The sequence below is a fragment of the Augochlora pura genome, chromosome 10 (genome assembly GCF_028453695.1).
Source record: "Augochlora pura isolate Apur16 chromosome 10, APUR_v2.2.1, whole genome shotgun sequence".
NCBI classification, from domain to species: Eukaryota; Metazoa; Arthropoda; class Insecta; order Hymenoptera; family Halictidae; genus Augochlora; species Augochlora pura.
Window position 1 is genome coordinate 29,058,344 of NC_135781.1, and position 22,238 is coordinate 29,080,581.

Genomic DNA, 22,238 nt, shown 5'->3' on the forward strand with positions numbered 1-22,238 from the left:
CATCGGGGCAGGGTAATAAATATATAGTAAAATATATATAATAAAAATGAATGCATTTTTAAATAAACTCTATTTTTTAAGAAAATATTATAGTGAAAATAAAGAAAATATTATGCTCATATTGTCCATTTATATATTATATATTAATGTAATTTGTTCAGCTTGGTTTGGTACATATTATTTCCGATTCACCGGCGAAAGTTTGAACAAAATCAGGGATCCGCGTTTTATTTTAAATTGCAATCCTCGCGCGAATTTTTCCATTTTCGTGAAACTGTTTCATCGGATCCGGTATAAAGAAATTTCCTTTCACGTTAAAACCTTCTGCTAAAAATTAAATTAAAATACTTGCTGCCCGCGTAGTTTCAAACACTGTGCAGGCCGCGCTTTACACGCGGCCGGTATATTTAAAATTGGATTATTCGCGTTACCGTAATTAACTCAAGATTAGTTCGGCAAGTTCGAGGGAGAGCAGAGACAGACATTGTCGGACATGTGGGCAGTCGTTTATACGTGCAGAAAGTTTCGTGGACGGACGTATATAAAATACTGCTTACAAGGCACGCGGCTACGAAGTATTTTCCGATACTTAAGAAACCCAATGCATACGGGATTTATGCCACACGGTAACATTACTGCATATTGCAGCGCGCATAGTCGCCCCCCCGTTCATTACCGATTCAGAACACTATGATAAGCAGAGAAGATACATCAATAAATCCATACGAAACAAGAGTATCGTCGGCCCTAGGCGGGGCCCGCCATATCGAACGGACGCCACAAGCGCGGCGCCCCCCCGGGTCTTCCAAAAATTGTCGGCCTTCACGCGAAATTCCGAGATACTTTCGCGAAAATGTACCTCGAAAAACGCGCGCCTGACCTACAATCGCGAAATTGCGCATCGGGAAGCGTGTCAAAAATAAATGTCGCACCCGTTATCGGTGCTCGACGTTCGAGGTCTTTAAGAAAAATTGCGCAGCGCGTGAACAAAGAATCGCGTTCTGAAAAAAAGCTACGTTGCGAACGCTTTTGACGCGCGGGCGAATTTTTTAAGTATTTTTAAAAATTCAGAAACGAGGAAAATTTCAGGGAAGGAGCTTATGAAAAAGTGATAAAACCTTTTCTGAAAGAGCAAAACAGACTTTCGCGGACAAATTCATTTTTTATTCTTCGTAAAGATGCGGAATAAAAAGGAGATTATTCTTCGTAAAAATGCGAAATAAAAAGGAGATTATTCTTCGTAAAAATGTGGAATATAAAAGATATTAATTCCTCATGAAGAAATGATTTTTCGCGAATAAGATTATTGTGTTTGAGATGCTATAGGAAGATGTTATTAGGGCAGACATTTTGGCTGAGCGACTTTTTTTTATTGTCTCGGCGCAGGTGTAGCCGATGAAGTATTTAGAGAGGGATAAACGTTTCGAAAATATGAGTGCGCCGCGGCATGCGTGGAGGTCAAGTGCGGGGAAATTCAGGGTGTATCGATCTCTCAATTGTATTGACGGGAGCCAAGTAATCAAGATGGAGTCAATAATCCATGATCCGTTCAGCCTGGGAACTGGTCTACCCAACGTGTAATTGGGATCAGTGCTTATCTGTTGGCGCACACCGGGTTTCAACTCCCTTGCCAACATCCCCGTTTTGCCACCTCATCGCCTTTGCGCGATTCGTACATGCCTACTTAACGTAACAACCTCAAAGCGTTTTACCGTCGACTCGTTAACTAGCTCCGATAATCCGATTTAATTATAATATCCGTATTTCCCTGGTAACACGCGGTTACGCCCTTCGACTGTAGCCGGCCACGAAAATCGCTGCGGCTATTTTTCTATTCCGTTCATCCGCTAATGCCGTCCGCGCTCGGATTCGACCGAAATTCACAGCGAAGCATCCCTTAACCGATTAAGTGCGTTCGACGACTATATGCGTCATGGGGACGCGATAGAATTTTGTGTCATGACGATTATATCCGCCAAGCGTAAAATTTTGTCAGAATTTGATGTTTAAATTGTAATTCTGGCGAAAAATAAATTATATTCGTAAATTTTAATATGTTTGAAATGTTTAGAGATCGAGACGAAATGAGATAAACAAATGAAAATTATAAATAATTTAATTATTAAATAAATAATAATAACTAATAATTCATCTAGAAAAAGTAATTAATAAATGAAACAAATCGTAGTTACCCCGGTGACAACAGAAAGCTGATAAGTGTCTAACGAATTATTTTTAAAAATATATCTCGACAAATAGCTGAATAAAGCCCCGAATTGTTATAAACATTCTAGACAGTGGAGTTGCGAAAATGGTCCGCTGTCCGAGCGTTAACGAAGCAACTTTTCCAGGGGCAGATACGAAATTAATTAATTACTGTGGGGGAGGGGAACAAAGCATTTTGGATACTTCGTCGAACGGGCGGAAATTTTTGGTCTCGCGGATTTGAACGGAGAAAATGTCCGACAAAAAGATATCTCGTACGTTCATTATCAAAACAAATTGAATGCGCTGGGACGCGTTTGAAAGTCCATAATCAACGCGTGCCGCGTTACACGCGAAAACAATGTAATTGGAAAGGAATAAATATATGGTTTCTGGCGGGGATGCTAATTAAAGTGAAAAATTTTTTCACCGATTCCGATATCCGCGGGGGAGAACTTAATGATACCAACTACTTTGCAAATACGCGTGTGATGAACCATTTTCCCCTTTATGAGTATTAATCGAACTGAATGAAACGAATCGTAGATATTGAATTGATTGATATTCATGAGTACATATTGAACTTTGGAGCTCGCTAATGGAGCTTACCCCATTTCCTTCACACTGGACGATTTCATGCAATCAGCTGTAGCTGTAGTAGGTACACCGAAAATACTTTATGCGATCGAAAATTGCGTATCCTTCGCCCGGCGTTTCCGCTCGACTGTTAATATAAAAGGATCCTCGACGCGATTATTAATAACGATGGTTACATTAATTTGATTTATTTACGATGTAAACGGGCACGTCAATTAAGAGAAGAACGATTAATAAATCATTCTCCGCGCTTGATTTCTACTTTGCCGCGCGATTTTTTCGTATCGCTTGATACGTTTAATATTATATTTCGTTTTTCACTTTAATTCTTTATATTTTGCCAAACGATGAATTCGATTTTTAATCTAGTTAAAAAACTGAAATATCCCTTTGGAACAAATACACGGTCACAGCTAGTTTAATATTGTTTTTGTATCGTTTAAAGGGTTGATGAATCAGTAGATAAACGAACATTTTAATCTGTAATTCTTTATATTTTGCCAAACGAGGAATTCAATTTCTGTCCCAGTCAAAGAGCTGAAATATCCCTTTGGTACACGGTCGCAGCTAGTACTTGTCGCAGTCAATTTTGGGAGTCTCGATTTTTCCAAAAATCCAGTCCCTCCGACTGAAAGCTGTCCTAAAAGCTGTGACAGATTTGAAAAAAACAGTCCACAGATGCAGACGATGTTAAAAGCATTCGAGCGAAATAGGAAAAGACAATTTCGTGCAAATGTTTGATGATGACCGGCAACGTTGCTTATCGGACAAATGTTCCTTACCGTCGAACAACAATTCGCCACCCGATACCGATGTAATTTCAATCAGAACTCGATTCGCCGGCAAACGATTATTTCAGTAATCATGGTAACTGATCATTAATCAATTAATTGTTACGAAAATGAATCAGTAATTATGATTACATTCGGTAATCTGTAATCCGTATTCGGGACGAATGATTAATTTACCTTTGGTGTTGGGATCAGAGTTGGGCAAAAATTAATCTGATTAATAATTAATAATTAACGATAACAAAATCGCCAAACCAATTTGGGATGATTTAGAATAACCAATTTAGAATAACCAGTTATTATCGCTAATCAGTATTCAAATTGTTTGTTATCAATTATTACAAATTCTTTTACAATTTTACCGATATTTAAACGAAAATCAAACGGAAACAATATTAGTATATTTCTATTTTCTGTTATCTTTAAATTAGAAATATAGTACAAATAGGATCTTTTGTTAAGTTTACTTTTAAATATCGCTAAATACGTAAAAATTGCTTTAATTCTATAATTATTCACACTATCGCTTAGAAAACCAAGAAACTGTAAAATACAGAAAAATAGCAGGAAAATCGATTAAAATCGAACAGCAATTTTCATCGATTTTTCGATTTAGAAAAAAGCAATGAACTTGCTCGTTCTTTAAAGATCAACTTTATCAAGCAATCGGCACAGTCGCACGTGTTAGCCGGTAAACCAGGCGGTGTAAAGTCCCCGATTGAAACTCGAAGATGACGGGATGCGGCACGCACAAAATCAGCGCGCTTTGCCGGGCGATATTAGGGAACCGCGTTTCGGCAACACATCGCCGCCCGTTCGCAGTATGCCGCGCGCGAGCGCGCGCGCGATGTGTTGTATAAAACCGAACTGTTTCGTGCCAGTAAATTCTCAGCGTTCTCTCTGTCGATGCAGCAGTGTGCGGAGAATGAGTTACTCGGCGAACGTGAGGCGTCACGTGTTTGCAGTGGGAACAATGTGTTCCCTAGAAACTTTGCCCTGTAATTCGGCTAGACACGTTCTTTTATTGAATCTTCTCGACCGGGCCACGGTCGTTCTAATAAATATCCTCCGTGCCCCTCTCTCTCTCTCTTTCTCTTTCTCTTTCTCTCTCTCTCTCTCCGTAGCCGGCTTGATATCATTTCATTCGTTATTTCATTAGAACGATACAAGGGGGGAGAGATTGGAATGCTCGACCAATTAACGCAATTTCATTAAACTACTTCGCCGTTCGAACGAATATAGAATCGGATGATAAAGCCCGGTTTCCTTTCCGCCGGACAAGTTATAATTCACCATCCGCGAAAGAAGAAAATTTATTCTCGCTAGGCACATTAAAGGAGGATCGCATAAATTATTAATTGATGCCTGAACGAAGATGAAAGGACAAAATGGAATGGTTAACAGTTGCCGGTGCTAGCGAGAACGGTAAATGCTGCCGATGGAATATCGAGAATGTCCTCTCGTTCAGATTTTTAACCAGCAAGTATATTTATTATACGTTCATTCAATAATCCCGCATAAGAAAATGAAGTTCGTTGAACGGAAGATATCGCTGATAAATACTAAAAATATATATACTAGTCGCATTGGTAAAAATTGTTCGCAGTTGCAGTGATTATTAACCAGACTGTCAACCGTCGCGGAAATTGTTTCATAATAATTTTAATAGCTGACATTGCCAGCAGTTCCGTGCTCCACCCTAAAATCCGCAAATTGTTAATCGCTCTTCCGATCCTCAATTTTGTGTGCCATCGGCGTGAAAATGAATTTTCGTGCCTGGCCGAACACGTCACACCGAAATACGGTTGACACGGCAATCAACTGTTAAATAAACTGTGTGGCCCCGCTGCGAAGTCAACGGTATTTGTCTCCGCCGAGCGGATCATTAGCGGGGAGACCGGGAGCGACGGTGAAAAAAAAAGGAAACGCGCGTTTACGTAGTAAGAAAAAGCGAGATCGATCTTTATCGATGGGGGATGGAGACGCATAGGTCTAACGAACCCACGTTATACCGGACTATTTAGAAGATAACGCTCTTGTGTTTCAGAGGGACCGAGCTTTACCGTGCCAATAACGAACGTGACGGTCCCATTGGGCAGAGAAGCGGTGCTCGCTTGCGTTGTCGCGAACCTTTCCACCCACAAGGTAATTTCTCCTCCAACGATGCTCCTTAATCCTAAGCTTTCTTCCGCACTTTCTTTTATGGATAAAATTGCATTAAGCGGTCCCGATTAGCGGAACCCTCCCCGGATACATGGAAAGTTCGCCGAGCTCCGTAGGAATTTTAAAACGCTCAGCGCGAACGCGTCACGGAATTTTTGAGCCACTGTCGCCGCCGGCGCAGCGATCCATTTTCTTCTCTATTTAAGCTTGCCCCAACAAATTCGCCGTTCACGCGGACGTACTTAGCTTAATCAATTCCACGGGGTCGTCTTGAATAATATTCCTAGATACGTGGTATGTTATTTTATAATTCGTGAATTATTGCTGCTCGGTGAACCTACGAATTTCTTTACATATTATATTTTTATGTTTTGTTTCGATGCGAGTCGGTACGAGTAAATGTGATTATCGAAATGTGTACCGTAAGTTGAAAATTACGACGTAAAGCAACAGAGTAAAATCGTATAAATATTTAATTAGATTTAAAAATCTGATAAGTAGACTGCGGATTTCTATGCGAAGTAAAAAATTCTCTTCGTCGATCGCAAGTAATGTGAATTAAATAGCAAGATATTTCTTTCTTCGATAATTTTAACTGACTGAAGATAATATATTGACATTTTTTAATAGTCTCAATGTGTCCACTACTTCAAATTTCAACTATCTAATTTTGCCACGAATTCATAAAGTCCGCAGTTAAATTCACTTTTACGATATAAAGAGATAACACAGTAGTTGCAAATATCAAAGTGCCGACCAATTAAAATTATACAAGGAAAATATCTCCAAGTGACTTCTGCTTGTCGCATCAAATGCAGAGAATTTTATTTGGCATCGATTCGATAAACTCGAAAATCGAACTTACTTATCGAGCCACCTCACTTTCCAAATCCGCATAGAAAGTTAAGAACCCGTACCTCGAACACACTCGCAAACTCGACGCACACGAGTCGCGGACAGGACAAAATCGCCGAAAGATCTCGGCTATAGATTTCCAGTTGTTTAAACGAACCGCGGTTAAATCGCGCGGAAAAATTGAATTGCCGCTGTCGATTTCCGAGGCGGCGCCGCGGAAAACCTCTCGAAACGTTGCCGCGCGCCCGCGAAACCGGCTAGATAATTGTTAAAGGGTAAAACTGCCGGCAAATTGGCGGTAACAGCGGCGGGGGGAGGGGGGGGGGGGGCACGGGAGAAAAAACGAAAGTTGCAGAACGCGCGATTCGGGTCTCCATAATGCGGGGGACGATAGAAAAAGGTTGGCATAATCGGCAGTTCCCGGCGAATCGAGTAAACGTAAAGTCCCATTGTCCAGAATGCATTCGCTGGCACGCTGCGGCACCCTCTCCCCCTCCCCCCCCCCCCCCCCCCCCCCCCGAACGATTCCAAATGGATTCTGGCAATATATAGCGGACATCCTTCCCGTGACGCTGCAAACTTTGGCAAATTAAACTTCGTCCATCGCCGGGATAATCATTTTTTTCTTCGCGGTCCGCTAGCGCGCGCGACGTGTTGTTTGTACAGACGGCAGGGGGGGGGGGGGGGGGGTGTTCTCTCCTGTTAATACTCCCGCGGAAATGCGGGGATTAACCGGAATGAATTCGTAGATTTGTTCGCGGGCGGCTAATTCGGGGATTGCGTCGAAAAGATTCTTTAAACGAGGGTAACGCGGCGAACGTGGTTATAAATTAACAGTGAAATTATTCTTCGAGCTGTTTCCAGTGGCGGTAAACGGTGGCCTTTTTGAATCATTTTTCGCCCGCTGTTTAATTAGGCTCCGTTAAAATACAGCGTTAGAGGGACACTCGAGAATGTTGGCGGCCGTTGCGCACGCGTCACGATCGCTCCGTATGAGAATTGAAATTAATTTAACGCGCGCCGTTTATTTAAATTTCCGACTCATAATAATAATACCGGGAGATTTTATGGGCTCACGGCTGGACGACTGTGAAACGAATCGATCGCGACGGATAATTTTCTTCGCATGCTCGTAGCACTGCTTGCCGCGTATTTTACGAGACGATTTATCACGTGTGACGGAATCCTATAAATAGCGGATGTTTCAGGGAAATAAAAATTCGCCGGGTTAATTGCAAGTAAATGCGAGCGGGGTAGAACGTTATCTCGTTCCTAAACGATGTTAAGGAAAACTTCGTATCGACTTTAAGTCGCATTTCCGTGGATATTTTTGAACGTCGCGCTGGCCTCAAATTCATGTTTGCGGAGTCCGCGTTAAGATAAGGTAATTATTTTGAAAAGAGATTTCGAATTCGTTCCCGCCGTAAATTACCTTCTCTTGGAAACTATTGGTCGTAACTGGCTGCAAATTATGGCTGCAAATTAAAGCTCGGAGAGCGCGTCTTAAGATAGGATAATTTCCCTGCCAAAGAAACGTCGAAGTGATTTTGGAAATGTCGAAATTACCAACCACATTTATTTGGTCGAAAGTGACGCGATTTTGAAGGAAAGATTCAAAGTGCTCTTAAGTCGTTTTCCCGTGGAAGTTATTAAATCATTCCTAACCTCAAATTAAATCTTGAAGATCCCACTATGACATAGAGTAATGCTTCTTTTAAGAAAACTTTAAAATCGTTTCGAAAAATTGATAATTTCCAACCTTAAATTTGGACAAAGGCGACTCGATTTTCGAGTGCGTAAAATTGTTTCAGTATTTTTAAATTCGTCGTGATCGATTTAAATTCATCGTGCTGTCTTGCAGAGAACATTAATATTAGTGTTTGGCGAGTAAATGATCGCAGGTGATACAGTGGCAATTTCTACGTTTCGGATAGGGGTAACAACACTTAATGAAGTTGCCGCAAATCCCTGGAGATTTGGCTGTTAGCCACGACGGTGTGGTGTGGCGTATCTTCCGTAAGCTAACTCTTCATCTTATCCCTGGCATGGCAGCTATGGCGTCACCGCAGCGTTCTTGTCACTTACGTTTCCATGGGTGTTCCCTCAAACCGTCCAATCCACCCTTTCATACGCTTTTGACGAGCGCGCGATCATTTTTCCGTGTCAATCGAACGAAAAAGACACATCTCGTACATACTATACAATCACTTAAAAAAAGAATTTAACAGAAAAAGAACAAAATGGAATTAAAAAATCAGCCGCGCACGTTTTCTGCCGTTCATCGCTGATTCGTCATATATTGTCATAATCAATATTATAGTCGCGGAACGTCATGCTACTCCGAGCAATGTAATACGATCGTTTCTGTCGGAATAATTGTTTTAAACAATTCGAAATCCGCGAGTATTTAAACAATGCCGGCGGGGGTCCTCGCGGTGTTTATCTAGATAAATGATGCGTTCGACGACCTCGATTCGTTATAACCGTCGGTGAACGGTGCGCGCGCGCGCGCGCGCGCGCGCGCGCGTGCGAAATTTTGTTGTTCGCAACAAATGCTACAGATTCGCGTAGGTATATCGGTGCGCAGGTGAGATTCAGGTCAAATTGCGAGCATACGCAGGTGCGGCAGGAGAAACGGCTCCCGTGAAAGAGTTTCCTCCCGTGTTTAATAACTTTTGCCTGACGCGGCCGTTGTTAGTAAAACGGAAGGCCTCCCAGTTATCGCATGACCAATCAGCGAACATTGTGCCCGAAAAATTGGAGCGTAAGTAAATTTCATTAATTCGCGATCGAACGATCATGAATTGCGGCCGCGGAAAGTCATTTCCACGAAACAAATTGGCAATACCGTGGAATGTCTGCACGAAAATCGGGGCGGACTGCATTATACGAGCGCCGGTTCGAACCGGATTTTCTTACTACTCCCATATACAGGGTGATCCATCGAAAATGTCGAGTGACGTCAAATGACGTCAAGGCGCGTGTCCATCGGGGGAAATTCTCGCGGGACAATCTCAAACCGGCGCATTGGTAAATAATAAAAAAAATTGGGAACACGCGATCAACTAAGGAGATGGAACACCTGCAATTAGACACCGTGTTAAATGTTAAACGTGGATTAAAAGAGAGCAGTCGTTTGTGGAGCATGTACTCGGGAACATGCGGAGAAACAGGGTCATAATTATAATTCTACAACGATAATTAAAAACACGGGGAGTATTACATTGCATTCTCATTTGCTGCGGATAATTGTGCTCGCGGGGAACGAACCAGTTGAACGCGCGCGTATGCAGTAGAATTCAAACATGGAAATCATGCTAGAGAAAGTATTGCTAGGTGCGAGGTTCGAGCGAAATGCTGTGATTAAAAATGATGCGACTCTGCGTCGTGGAATCGTTTTGAAAACATTTCCAGAACTTATGAAATCGCGCGATAAATTAATATGTACATTATAAATTACAGAAAAATAGTATAGGGTTCAAAGCGTCGCGCAAGTTGCATTATTACCAGACAGGATGTACGGAAGCTGTATTCGATTATATTTCGAGACGGAGAACGGGAAAGGTTGTAAGTCCTTTATCAGGCAGTTGAAGAACCCATTTTACGCTCCGTAATACAACAGTCGTGATAGAAGATAGATCATTCATTTTAAGGGGTTCGGTGTCCCTCGGGATCTGCTGCACCGACGCCTTAAGGGTTTACATGCCTCCAGGAGCGATAAAAGTCGGGTAATGCTTGGGGATTTCTTTTCTCACATATAAAATTATATTTTATCAGATAAATTATTAGCGGCTCGTACCTCGTGCGGTAAATACCGAAAATCTCGTTGAAAAATTTCGAAACATCCTGGGGATATATTATCATTCAACGACTGCACTTTTCCGATCGTTTTACGAAAAATGAAAAATAAAATAAATGAATAAAGAACGATGTATTGTAGTTTAAAAATAGAGAAACGTACGAACAACGATCGCGAACAGAGTACCGAATAAAACCTTGACGCGTGAAAGCCGCCGCATTGTAATATTTGCGACGAAAATTGAAAAGATATTATATCGTTGTATTCCGGTGTTAAAACAATGGGAAGCAGTGTACTGCCATAATGAAACGTTTTATAGAACCATAAAGGCGGGGACTAAATCATAAATGACTCTTGTATTCAACACATGAGCTAGTCGCGATAAAAACTGAGGAGGTTACTGGCACTTTCCGCAGCGAAACATTATATAGAATCGTAAAGATAAGGATCGAATCGTAAAGACACTATCTTCTTTATTTAATAAATGCTCCCACTCTCTCTCTCGTGATTCTCGCGAGGAAAATTGAAATGGGGTTACGCCGCCTACCGAGCACCCTCGACGCTGTAAACATTCAAAAAACGGCGAGGCTTTCTAGAATAAAACATATCCTAGGCCTTTCGCGACGTAAACTGAAAAAGGGTTACCTCGACAGCCGAATTTCTATACCGGTAAAAAGATATAAAATAACGCGTTGACACATTCTATAGGAACGCGAAGCGGAAGATCGCGTCACGAATTGCTTCTTAATTCGACAAGTGCGTCCCGCTGGCTCGCGAGACGAAAATTGAAGAGTAGCTCATTCGACCGTCGAGTTTCTCTAGAGCCGCAAAAATAGGAAACAGTGCGCTGTCGTTTTCTAGAATGAAATATTTTATCGAATCATAAAGGCGACGCTGATCACGAAATACATCCTCGCGACGGTATGCGACGAAAAATTGAAAACGCGACGGCATTTACCGCTCGGTAGTTGCAGGCGTCGGGGTAAACGGCATCGTGTCGTCACTCTGTATAAAAGACTGTCGCGAGAAAAAAAAAGTCCTTTTGAAAGGAGCCAGCCTGGTAGGTATAAGGGCGACGCGCGAAGCGCCTTGGCCGAGCAAAGGCCGTGACTCCGCGCAATACCCATGCTCGAACTGACGCCCTTAAGCCAAGCCTACGCCTGGCCGTTCCAGGAGCCGCTATATTCGCTCCAGCCAAGCGCGGCCCAACGCCCGTGGAGCTGTCTCGCTCCTTGCCGGCGTCGCGACGCTTCTTTCGCGCGTAACAACCTGCGACCGAATTTGCGATAATTAGAGAGGGATTCCTATTTCGCCGAATCTTTGCCCACCCCACCCCCCTCCCCCTCTGGGTATACGATTACCCGGCGGACGCAAAACTCGACACAATCCCGGACGGTCTCGTTTAAATAAATTTGAATTTATTTAAATAGAAATTATACCATCGGGCCCGGCCGCTTTTCGCGTTACGTGGTTTTTTTTATCCCGACCTCCCCCCACTTCCACTCGCGGCTTTCCTTTTAGTTTCGCCGGCTATTTAAATTTTATACCAATCGCGCGTGTTCCAAACGAATACGTAAGTACAACGCGAGGCAAAAATTCGTCCGGCGAAATTGTTCGGGATATTTCGGCCCCGCGCGGTGAACAATGTTTCACGTGAAATATAGAAACGGTGGGTAAATACCGAAGGAAACAATTCCGGCTCGACCGAAACTCTAAATTAGTCAATCCTTTGTGCAAATTACAATTTTCGTGAACATCTGCGCGGGAAAGTAATCCAATTTGCCGACTAAAAAATATGTCATAAATGTAGTTAGCGCGTTTTCTTGGATTTCAAGTACGCGCAAAGCGTCGTTAGAGGTTATGTTCGATAGATTATCGAGCACCAATTATCGAAGAAAATTCCGATACTATTTTCCCGAACACGCGATCGCGATTTCTATTAGTTCGCTCCCGGTTAATGATTAATGTTAACCAACCCGATTGTTCGATCGTAGTTTAGTAATATTCGGAATGACGAGATAATTGTTTCCCCGTTGCCGTTAATCACGAGGCCGTGCACAGAGGCAAGCAAAAGCGTAAACCTGAAACGATCGGAACGATTCGCTGGTTCTTAACGCGCTGTAAAAATGATGCCGGCCGGCCGGCACTCGGCGCCGCGCGTGAACGCGAATAAATGAATTTACTCGATCGTCGGCAGCGGGGCCGGAGTAGTTTTACGATTTCAATAATTTCGAAATGTAAAATTTCAAGTGGGTCGTTTGAACGGATGGAGCCGGGGAGGCGTTAAAACGTACGTGCTCGAGACGCGGGCCCGGGACGTTCCACCTATGAAATTCATATATTTCGAAGTCCCGGCCACCTGTTTATTTGACAGACTTACAATTAGAGTCGACTTAGCTTAACCGTGCCAGATTAAGCGGGGATATTGCGCAATTACGACTCCTGGCGGACGGAAGATGTTCCCTATCACTTTTCTCTGGCGTTCGCCCGCCTAACGAATGCCGGAATGCCCGGAATACTGCTTTAATCAGTCGCCGGGCAGCGTTATTCGAATTAGTGTGCAGTTATAAACAAAAACTGCCCGTAATCCGCCGTCCAACGGTAACACGCCCGTTCTCAAGAAAATACAGCTTTTAGCAGGGCGCAAAACCGATGCGACAAATTTTCGAAACTGGCGAAACTTGTGCGCTCGTTTCGATGATGTTTTAATTCACTTTTTTTTCGGTACAGAAACGGTCTAAGAAACAAAACTACTTGCAATCCACACAGTGCAACAGAAATACTCGCTCCTATAAAATACACCTCCTGGCGGTACGAACATGCCGCCACAAATTCTCAGAACTCGGGAAAATTGTACGTTCATTTCGACGGCGTTCCAATTCGCTTTTTCCATGCGAGAGTAGTATTTAAAATATTTTATATCATTACCTTTCCTGGAATCGCGAAGAAAGGACGGTCGTAATCCGGGACAGAGTAAACACATTTGTTTCTCCGTGCGAGTACTCTTTTTTTAAATTTAAAAATTTTCCCGAGTTTTCACCGGTGTGCACTGTTCTCGATTTTTCTTGTTAAACATTGCCGCCATTGGCTAGCACACCACGGCAAAAGTGAAATAAATGAAAGAAGTGTCGCGAGGCGATTCGAACGTGAACGTAATGTTCCGTTGGCGATCGCTCCAATTTTTGTTTAGATATTTTAACAATGATTTACCACGGTTCGTGCCGGTAAACTCGACCGCTGTTTATGCATGCGTGCATGAATAGTTTAACGCGCAGCTTTAAATGCAATTGTATGATTGATAAGAGATACGGTGTAACGTTGATTTATGAATGAAATATGAGACGATGGAAACACAGGGCGATCGTGACTAAAATATTCTCAGTCATTTAATCAACGAACACATTGTTTCCCGCCAAAACGTGTTCGATAACGGCTGTTATGGAATTAAATTATGCGCGCCGGCCGAAAATCTCGGCAACGAAATGCGTACAGGATGGACCGGAATTCGTGGCGCAACTTAGCAGAGGGCGACGCTACGTGGAAAAATAAGAACTTAATTTGCTATAACTCGTTTTCATTCGAGGCTTCGTTTTCGAGAAAATCGACTTTAAAGTTTACCTTTGCGAAGGATTTAATTGCACTCTGTTCTCTTTCCGCAGTTGCCTCCGTCCGAGACAGTGCTTTGTTAATTGTTGCAACTATGCAGTGAACGGAATGTTTCGAGCATTGTCAATGTTGTAAACACTATCACGAACAGAACACTTGCGATAAAAGAGTAGACGACAATTAAATACTTTGCAAAGGACGAACAAACTTCGAAGTCGATTTTCTCGAAAACGGAGCTTCGGATAAAAAAATGTTACACCAAATTTGTTTCTTGTTTTTCCAAGTAGAATAATCCTTTGCTTAGTTGTACTACTAATTCGAGATCGTTCCTATATAATAATTCCGACTCCTCGATTGCCGTCCAACGAAAATTACACAGAAAATTAGGCGCGGAAGTGTTTCTCGCAATTTCGATTCAATAAACACGTCCGCGGCCAAAGCTGCCGGATTCTGCATTCAACTTTTCCCAAAATTCGCGATAACTCGTGAATTCAATGAAACATCGTATTCGTTTTCGCGAAACACCGTACCGAATTGCCCGTGAAAAGCTCGCCTCTTGCTGCGAGCATTAAAAGCCTAAATAAAAACGAAATGCTTATTAACAGGCGATGTCATTTCGATCGCTTGTCCCGCGGACAGACGTTGCATTTTCGCGCGCGCGCGGGCGAGCGCGACGCTTTCAAAAATTCCGATAACACGGCGAGCAGGAGTTTACAATTTGATTATATCTTCCTTTCGTAATTTGTTTATTTCGCGTCGCGTTCGTTCAACAGCAATTATCGATTACTCGTGGAACTACAGTTAAAGATTAGATACAGCCGCAATATTATACAATAGCTTTTGCATTAAATTATTTATCCTCTTACTCCAGGTTCCTTAATACAATTACGTTGAATAATTTGGTACGTTTTAAATATTATATAAGTTTAATTGCTTGTAATTGACGAAATATTCTGGTATCGGTATACCGTTCACTAATATTGCATTATATTTCTGATTATTGATTGCAATTTCTGCGAGATTGTTTACGCGCATATAAAACTGCAAATTTCACTAGTCGTTAGGAAGAAGCAAGTGTTGTTTGTGAAACGAATTGATCCCGTTTCCTAAATAGAATTCCACCGTGGAGGCAGACACGCGCGAATCGATGTCCCGTTTTTAGCTAAAACATTATGGCATGCGAAACGCTTCCGTATCGCGATCCCGGAATACGGATGTTGGTCGCACAGGCCCGGCATTATACCGGAGAAAACGACACCGGTCCATTTACGCAATACTTTTCCGCGGCGCATACATTTTTCCGCAAAACAATCCCTCCGTTCCGGCGAGACGGTTTTTACGCACGGTCCGCCGGCGGTTTTGCGCGATCGCGAGATGCGTTTTCCAATGATATCGTTCCAATTTACCGGGGCACGCGTCGCCCGGCTACAAATTCTTATTTAATTATACTAATTAGAGAGCGGTACCGACCGTTCGGCGAACCGACTAAAAAGTAAATCTATTTTCCCCGTAGTACGTGCAAACACGGCTGATAGAAAAACAGCGCGCGGCCCACCAACGACAACGACAACGAATGAAATTTATTGCTCGTTTTTTCGGCGGACTTTCCGTTGTTCCTTTTCGCGTGAAAATACGCGAAAGAAATATTTTTATAGCTCATGCCGGCTTCGCGCTTAAGCAGTTCTCTCTCTCTCTCTCTCTATCCATCTCTCTTTTTTTTGTTATCGCGCCGACGAACCACGTTCATACAACTTTTATCGAGGTAATGCATGCGCGGCGTTCTGCTTAAATCGCGCCGCGTATTGAACCTACAGAAGGATTAATCGGCACGACCGCGGGATCTCAAAATATTTTTAATCCGATTACGCGGGGAGATTGTTACAGAAACAGTCAGCTTCACGTTTTATTCGATGCTCTTTTATTAATCCTGTCACGCTCCCGTATCCTTAACTCTGTCAGCTATAAAATTTGTTGACAGACTGTGATTTTTTGTGTAAAGAATAAATATAACTATTATTAGTTAGAATGAGTTAAAAACAGCTTGCTATAATCATTGAAGCAATTAACAAAGATTCGATCGAATAATTCGTCCAGATGAAAATTTATCCGAATAAGTATTCAATCGCAATAAGATTTTACTCGCATAATGAATTCCTGAATGTACGAATTCCTTTTAATCGAATATTTTATTCGAATAAATAAGAATAATTTCTAGCGAATTATTCGAGTAAAATACTCGACTAAAATGAATTCACTCGAATAATTAGATAAATATTTATACCGAACAATTCGAATAAGCATCAACTCTGGTCGAAAGTAACATATTCGTTGTTTCAAAATCGGCTTAATCATTCCTCGAGGAAATTTTCTTTTGTAGTTGCTGCTCGATGGAAGACAATCGAGGCCCTGTTTTCGCGCAGATGATTAATCGATCAAACTTTATTTGTAAATTTCACTGTACTTACCGTTGTCTCCAGTTTCTTTGTAACGTGACCGAACCAGCGACACGAACCGGCAGCAGCCTACGCTCGGTTCATTGAAGAGAATTGATTAACGATTCCGAATTTTTAATTAAAATTACTATCGCGACGCTCGACGAGACAGCTAATGCCCTCCTTCCCCTCCCCCGGTCTACCGAGAGAAGAGGCATCGCCGGCTTTCTATCCGGATCCCGGCGAAACTGTAAAAGTTTCGTTTTGGGGAACGAGTATGACAATTCCATGGGAATTCTTGAGCAACTGGGGTTTCTTCGTCGCATAACTTTCTGTCCACCTGGCAGCCCCCCCTACACCCCCTCCGCCCCCCTCTTTGTCCACGCTATACGATCCTTCTATAGAGCAACACGGTCGCACGACCTCCGGACCGGGATATAAACTTATCCTAACGCGGCGTCGGCCAAGGAAACCGGAAGCAACCTCGTTCGATTTTAATAGCGCCATGAAAACGTTTTCCGGCCGTGACGTTTCCCCTCCGAGCGGCGGCGACGGCGACGGCGACGGCGGCGGCCGAAATTACACACCGGTGTCTTCATAAAGTTGAAAGGATTTCGCTCTTCTTGATCGTAAACAGTACCAGGGTCTATTATGGTTTACGGGCACGTGATATAATAATCCTCTGATAACATTGCACCGTAATTGATTTAAATTGCCGCGCGCGCGCGCGCGCGCGTGAAATGGACGCGCGCGGGGGATCGGGCGACGCTCACCAACTCCGATTACTCCACATTGTTCGCCCCAGAATTCGATCAAAGTGTTCTAATAAATTGGCCAACAAAAGGAGATAATGGCTCGATCAAATTGCCAGAGAACACAAACGTTATTTCAATTTATCCGTGTAAGGGGAAGAGGGAAACGTATAATACGCGCGTCCCTTAATAACACCCCGGCCAGCACTTTATTCGCTCGATTAATTTACAAGACATTTTTAATGCTCTCAAGTAACGTACGCTGTGCACCAACGATACGAATGTTATTGCCACGCGATCAATATATATTATATATATACCGAACGGAGAGATGCTGCATCGAATGAATGAATTAATTCCGTTTGATATATTTCTAAATGTTATTTACGTCGTTATCGTGATCACCGATGACCTAGAGACGCCAGGTAACGTTAAATAACGTTAAATCAACGCGGATACGTTCGCAAACATTTTTACGTATCATTTCAATGGAAATTCTGATCACTGATACGTTAAAAGAGGATATTACGTCGACTATATGAATCGATGTATTTTGAAATGTTTCTAAACACAGAAATTCCGGTCGTAAATATTCTAAAGAGAAACGTGACACCGAATAAATAAATATATGATTATTTGCATATTTTTCAACGTCGATCGTATGTAAAAATATCGCCGATTTTTAATTCGAGCGTTATTTTCGAAAAATCCGAATGAAAGAACTTTCTTTTTCAATAAGAAAATTTACTGTACTATTATTAAACCTCGCTATTAAACATTTCATTTATTAATACTTTAGATACTTTATTTAATACTTAATTTCAATATACTTTATTTAATACTTAATTTCAACTATTTTAAAAATTAATATATTATTGATTGAACTATTTAAAGGTTGACAATACGATTTCCCATGGAACGACATTATTCAGTTATATAATTAAATCGACGTGTTTTTAAATATTTTTAAACGCCATCACCGCATCCGCTGTAATTTCAAGTATCCTAGAACGCCACTAAACGAGCAGGCGAGGGCCACCGAGTATTTTTCAACGTCGCCGATACACGGATAAGCCGTGTTTCGCTCTCGTAAAGAGGGCCGCGACGTTAAATGAATAAGTTAGAATGCTCGTCGCGTTATCGAACGTTGTTTACAAGGGGACAACGACGGCCGGCGTCCGAAGGAGGCGCAACGCATAAAGGAATTAATAAAATTTTATAGGAACCCCCCCGCCGGATGATCCTATTTGGCCAGACAGTATCGGTCGGCTCTTTAATTGCTTCGAGGAGTCGTAAAGACGAGTCGTACTCTGAATTTCTGCCACACGTGGGGAGCTTCCCTGGCTCCCGGCGTGTACATCCCAGTTTCAACGAAAAGCCCCGGCGTATCAGGAAACGTTGTCGGGGGGTTTTTGCCGGGGTTGCTCGGGAACGGCTTAACGACCGAAACAGAAGTCGGACCCGGGGAGGCGCTGCGCGGGAGTCGGTTTGACGAGAGGAATAAGTTTCAAATTCAGAATTATCGCGGCACCGCTCCCGACAATATGGCGGCGGGCATGTAAATGCCGAAGTTACCTAAATACTCCCGGCTAGTTGCCGTTTAAGACACCCAAAGTAAACTGATTTCCATCAGCGTCGCGAAAAGCACTCGCAACATCCGGTACGTCCGCGAACCACGGACGCGATGCTAATTTTGGGCCGGTCGCGTTTCGATCCCGAGAATTCGAAAAGTTGCGAAATTTTTGAGACGGATAAACAATATATCCAAGTATCCAAGTTTACTCGAAGAGCAAATTAAAATTTGCTACCCCTCGATTTTCTGTTACGGGAAAATAGCCTTCGTTTCTGAGTAAACTCTGTTGCAAGTTTGAAATAATATCTCTTGAAATCAGTGAATTTACAGCGATCCGTGTAACGAAGCGTAAAAATTGCGATGCATAATCTCTCTTTGTCTTTCTCGAACAAGGAGCCGAAGAGTAGCTAAAAGTATGAGAAAGTCGAGGAACATCGGCATAGGCCGGTATGAGACTTCAAAGTATTAATAATTAATCGTTTCAATATCATCCGGTTCTTCCACCGTTTCGCGGTTCCCTGCTCTCTTTTCTTACCGATGCGCTGAGACCATGGTTTAGACGATACCGACCGGCGAAGTCGGTTTCAGGTTGTTCGAAGCGCATTGGGAATTGATTATAGGGTAATGAAATATGAAAGGCGGCCGGTAAATTAACGGGAGCGGTCCGGGGCGGGTCGATATTTAAAGTTTGAATTATAAGTAATCTTTACTTTTCGACTTTCCAGACTCCCATACTTCAGGCTACCTCTTCTACGGATGCAAACAATTTAAGTTCTAATAGAGTAATAGTAGAACCAACCGCTGCTCTCGCGCCGAACTTTTCGTGTTAAAGATTAAATCGATACTTGGGAGCGTGCACGCGCTGTACGCGAATCTTATAAATCGAAATATTGTTCGGCCGAAACTTTTACGTTTCTCTTGATAAGAGAATTTTATGCCGGAGATGATGGACCATTCTCGAGGAACGTCGTCGTGTATCGGTCGGACGTATTCCTGGTCGATCGTGGACCCCACTTCGGGACAACTTTATATGTTGCATAGTTCGTTGGACTTTGACCATTTAGCGAGCATTGTTGGTGCATCGCTACCAATTATCGGAGGCTGTTCGAAAACGCTTTATTAATTTTAACGCTGCGACCTCCTTTTTCAAACCTGAGAAAGAGTATGCTCTCTCAGAATTTTGTTTACGAATTACCGAAATTTCGCAGCCGCGTCCACGACATTGTGCGGTCATGTTTCATGATTTATTAATTGCTCTAACCTTTCGCTATAAATCGTAAAACAGAGGATTGCGCTGGAAGATACGTCCAAGTTATAAATCCGAATTGCGAGGGGGATACGAAGCTGACGCTACGGTGCCGTAAATGTTTTAATCGGCATGTGAATCGCGTAGAGAAATAGTTAACAGTTCGTACTAAGAAATGGATAAACAATTGAGAAAAATTACATACTTAATTGTTTTTTGCAAGAGTCAAAACACCTTTTTCGATCGAAGTTTTTAAGGGATCGAGAAATTGTTATTCAGACATAAAAACCTTTTTATCGCTATAAAAATTATGTAGAAAAATAGTTGACGGTGCGTACAATGAAACGATAAACAATCGAAACGAGTAACAACATTTTTATTATTTTTTTTGTACGAGCAAAATTGACTTTCCGACCGCTCCTTAAATCGATTGCGAGTCGAAGAGGGTTCGACGCATCGAGTCGGCCGGCTTCGACGCCGTTGTTGAATCAATATTTCCTGTAATCCGATGTGCAAATGGGGCAATAATCCCCGCGCGATATATAATTATGCCTTACGCGGCCCTGTTATGATAGATGTAGGCTCGCGCGCGACTCTTGCGCTCGAAGCCGTCGCTGCGCGGCCGGGGCCATTCTCTCCGGAGGCTGTTATCTTCTCCTCTCCGGTGCATGTGCTCGGCTACCGCGTAATGCGAGCCTCATATGTAAATCCCATTCTGATTAACATCCACGTGTACCAACACAGAAAGCCCTTACATCACCGTCGGTATCCTTCTTCGACCCTGCTCGCCCCTAAACCCTCTTAACTGCGGCGTCATGTGAATGGCCCCTACCATGTATAAGCCGGTTGCTGTCGCGTCTGCCAATATTAACTTCGCCGGCTTGATTGTATTTTCCAGGTTGGACGATCATCCCGGCATACTTTCCAATTTACGGATATCCTAATCACTGCGATACCTTAATCATTGCGACACGCAACTGTTTTAGCAATTTTAAGTAAGATGTTTCCATCTTTTTCGTGGATCATTTTTCTTGATTGAATGAGAATGATAGGGGTGTAAAAAGCATTACACTCTATAGGATCTTCAGATGCGACTATAGACAATTCAGAAAGTATCAGAACACTACGCAACCTTGTTCATTATTTAATAATTGAATAGAAATAAATCTGAATGCAGATTAAATGATTTATTTCCGAAAACATTGAACAACGTGGCTTAATCTCTGTTGCAGATTTAATATACAAACGGTAAACGTTTTTAACAAAAATGTTACTAAATCTATTTATAGTCATTCATGAATTTATTCAACATATTGTTAATGTATTTTTAAGGTGCTCCTACACGTGTTAATTTTATTATAGACTTTAGCATAACATGTGAAGCTTCCAATTCATCGCCAGAGTCTGGATAATAAAATAATAATATATTTGTATATTCAGGGTCAAAATGGACCCGATCCACGTCATCCAAACGTTAAATGTTATTTCCGCTTTATAACGATTCGTTAAAATTTAATGTCATTTTTCCTAGCATTTTACGAGACAGGAATGTGGAACAAGTGCTGTCATTCAAGGTTGCGTCGCATCTTCGCAAAGTGTCGGTGCAATTCCTGCGCCAAGTTAAACCGATGATGCCAGAGTTTGCATGAAGTTAAACGGTCTATCCCCTTATACGTGCCATCTATCGCGTGGCCCTTGATGTCAGTCAGTCGCCAGGTTAATTAGTAGCCACTCTAAAACAGCTCCGTTTGAATCATTAACTGGTACACGGTTCGGCGTAAACCGGTAAAACGCACGCGAAACAGACGGGACCAAACAGAGAGATTTGCCGGCGTACACCTGCCGAAACTCGTTCAAGAATCAGTTTAGAATTTTGAATTTATTCCTGGGACACGGTGACGAGGATTAGAGTAGAACGGGCACGCGACGGTGTTAAGGGACGGGGGTCGCGTGGACAATTTGAACACGGCACGGCAGAGAATTCATCTTCGCTGTCCGCTTAAAATGTTTATTGAGCAAGCTTCTATCTAATTCCTGTTTTCGCCGCTCTTGAAAATGTAAATTTGCATAAAGATCCGCACTCCGCTAATGAGTTAACGTCAGCTTTTTAACCTCTTGAAGCTCGGAGTGCTCTTGGTCGTTCATTCCAGCGTTTGCACTAACATTGTATAATTTAACACTAGGGAAACTGAGCAGTTGGAGTGGCTCGCTCGTATATT

The 22,238-nt window shown here is 42.4% G+C and overlaps 1 protein-coding gene across 1 annotated transcript in view; it reads left to right on the top strand.

Annotated features, from left to right (window-relative positions):
• LOC144475888 (opioid-binding protein/cell adhesion molecule homolog) overlaps positions 1-22,238 on the top strand; it is a 186,355-nt gene that overhangs the window by 93,231 nt on the left and 70,886 nt on the right. Inside the window, exon 2 of the mRNA XM_078192287.1 lies at positions 5,641-5,738. Coding sequence (XP_078048413.1) covers positions 5,641-5,738 — 98 coding nt within the window. The remainder of the gene's footprint in view (positions 1-5,640; positions 5,739-22,238) is intronic.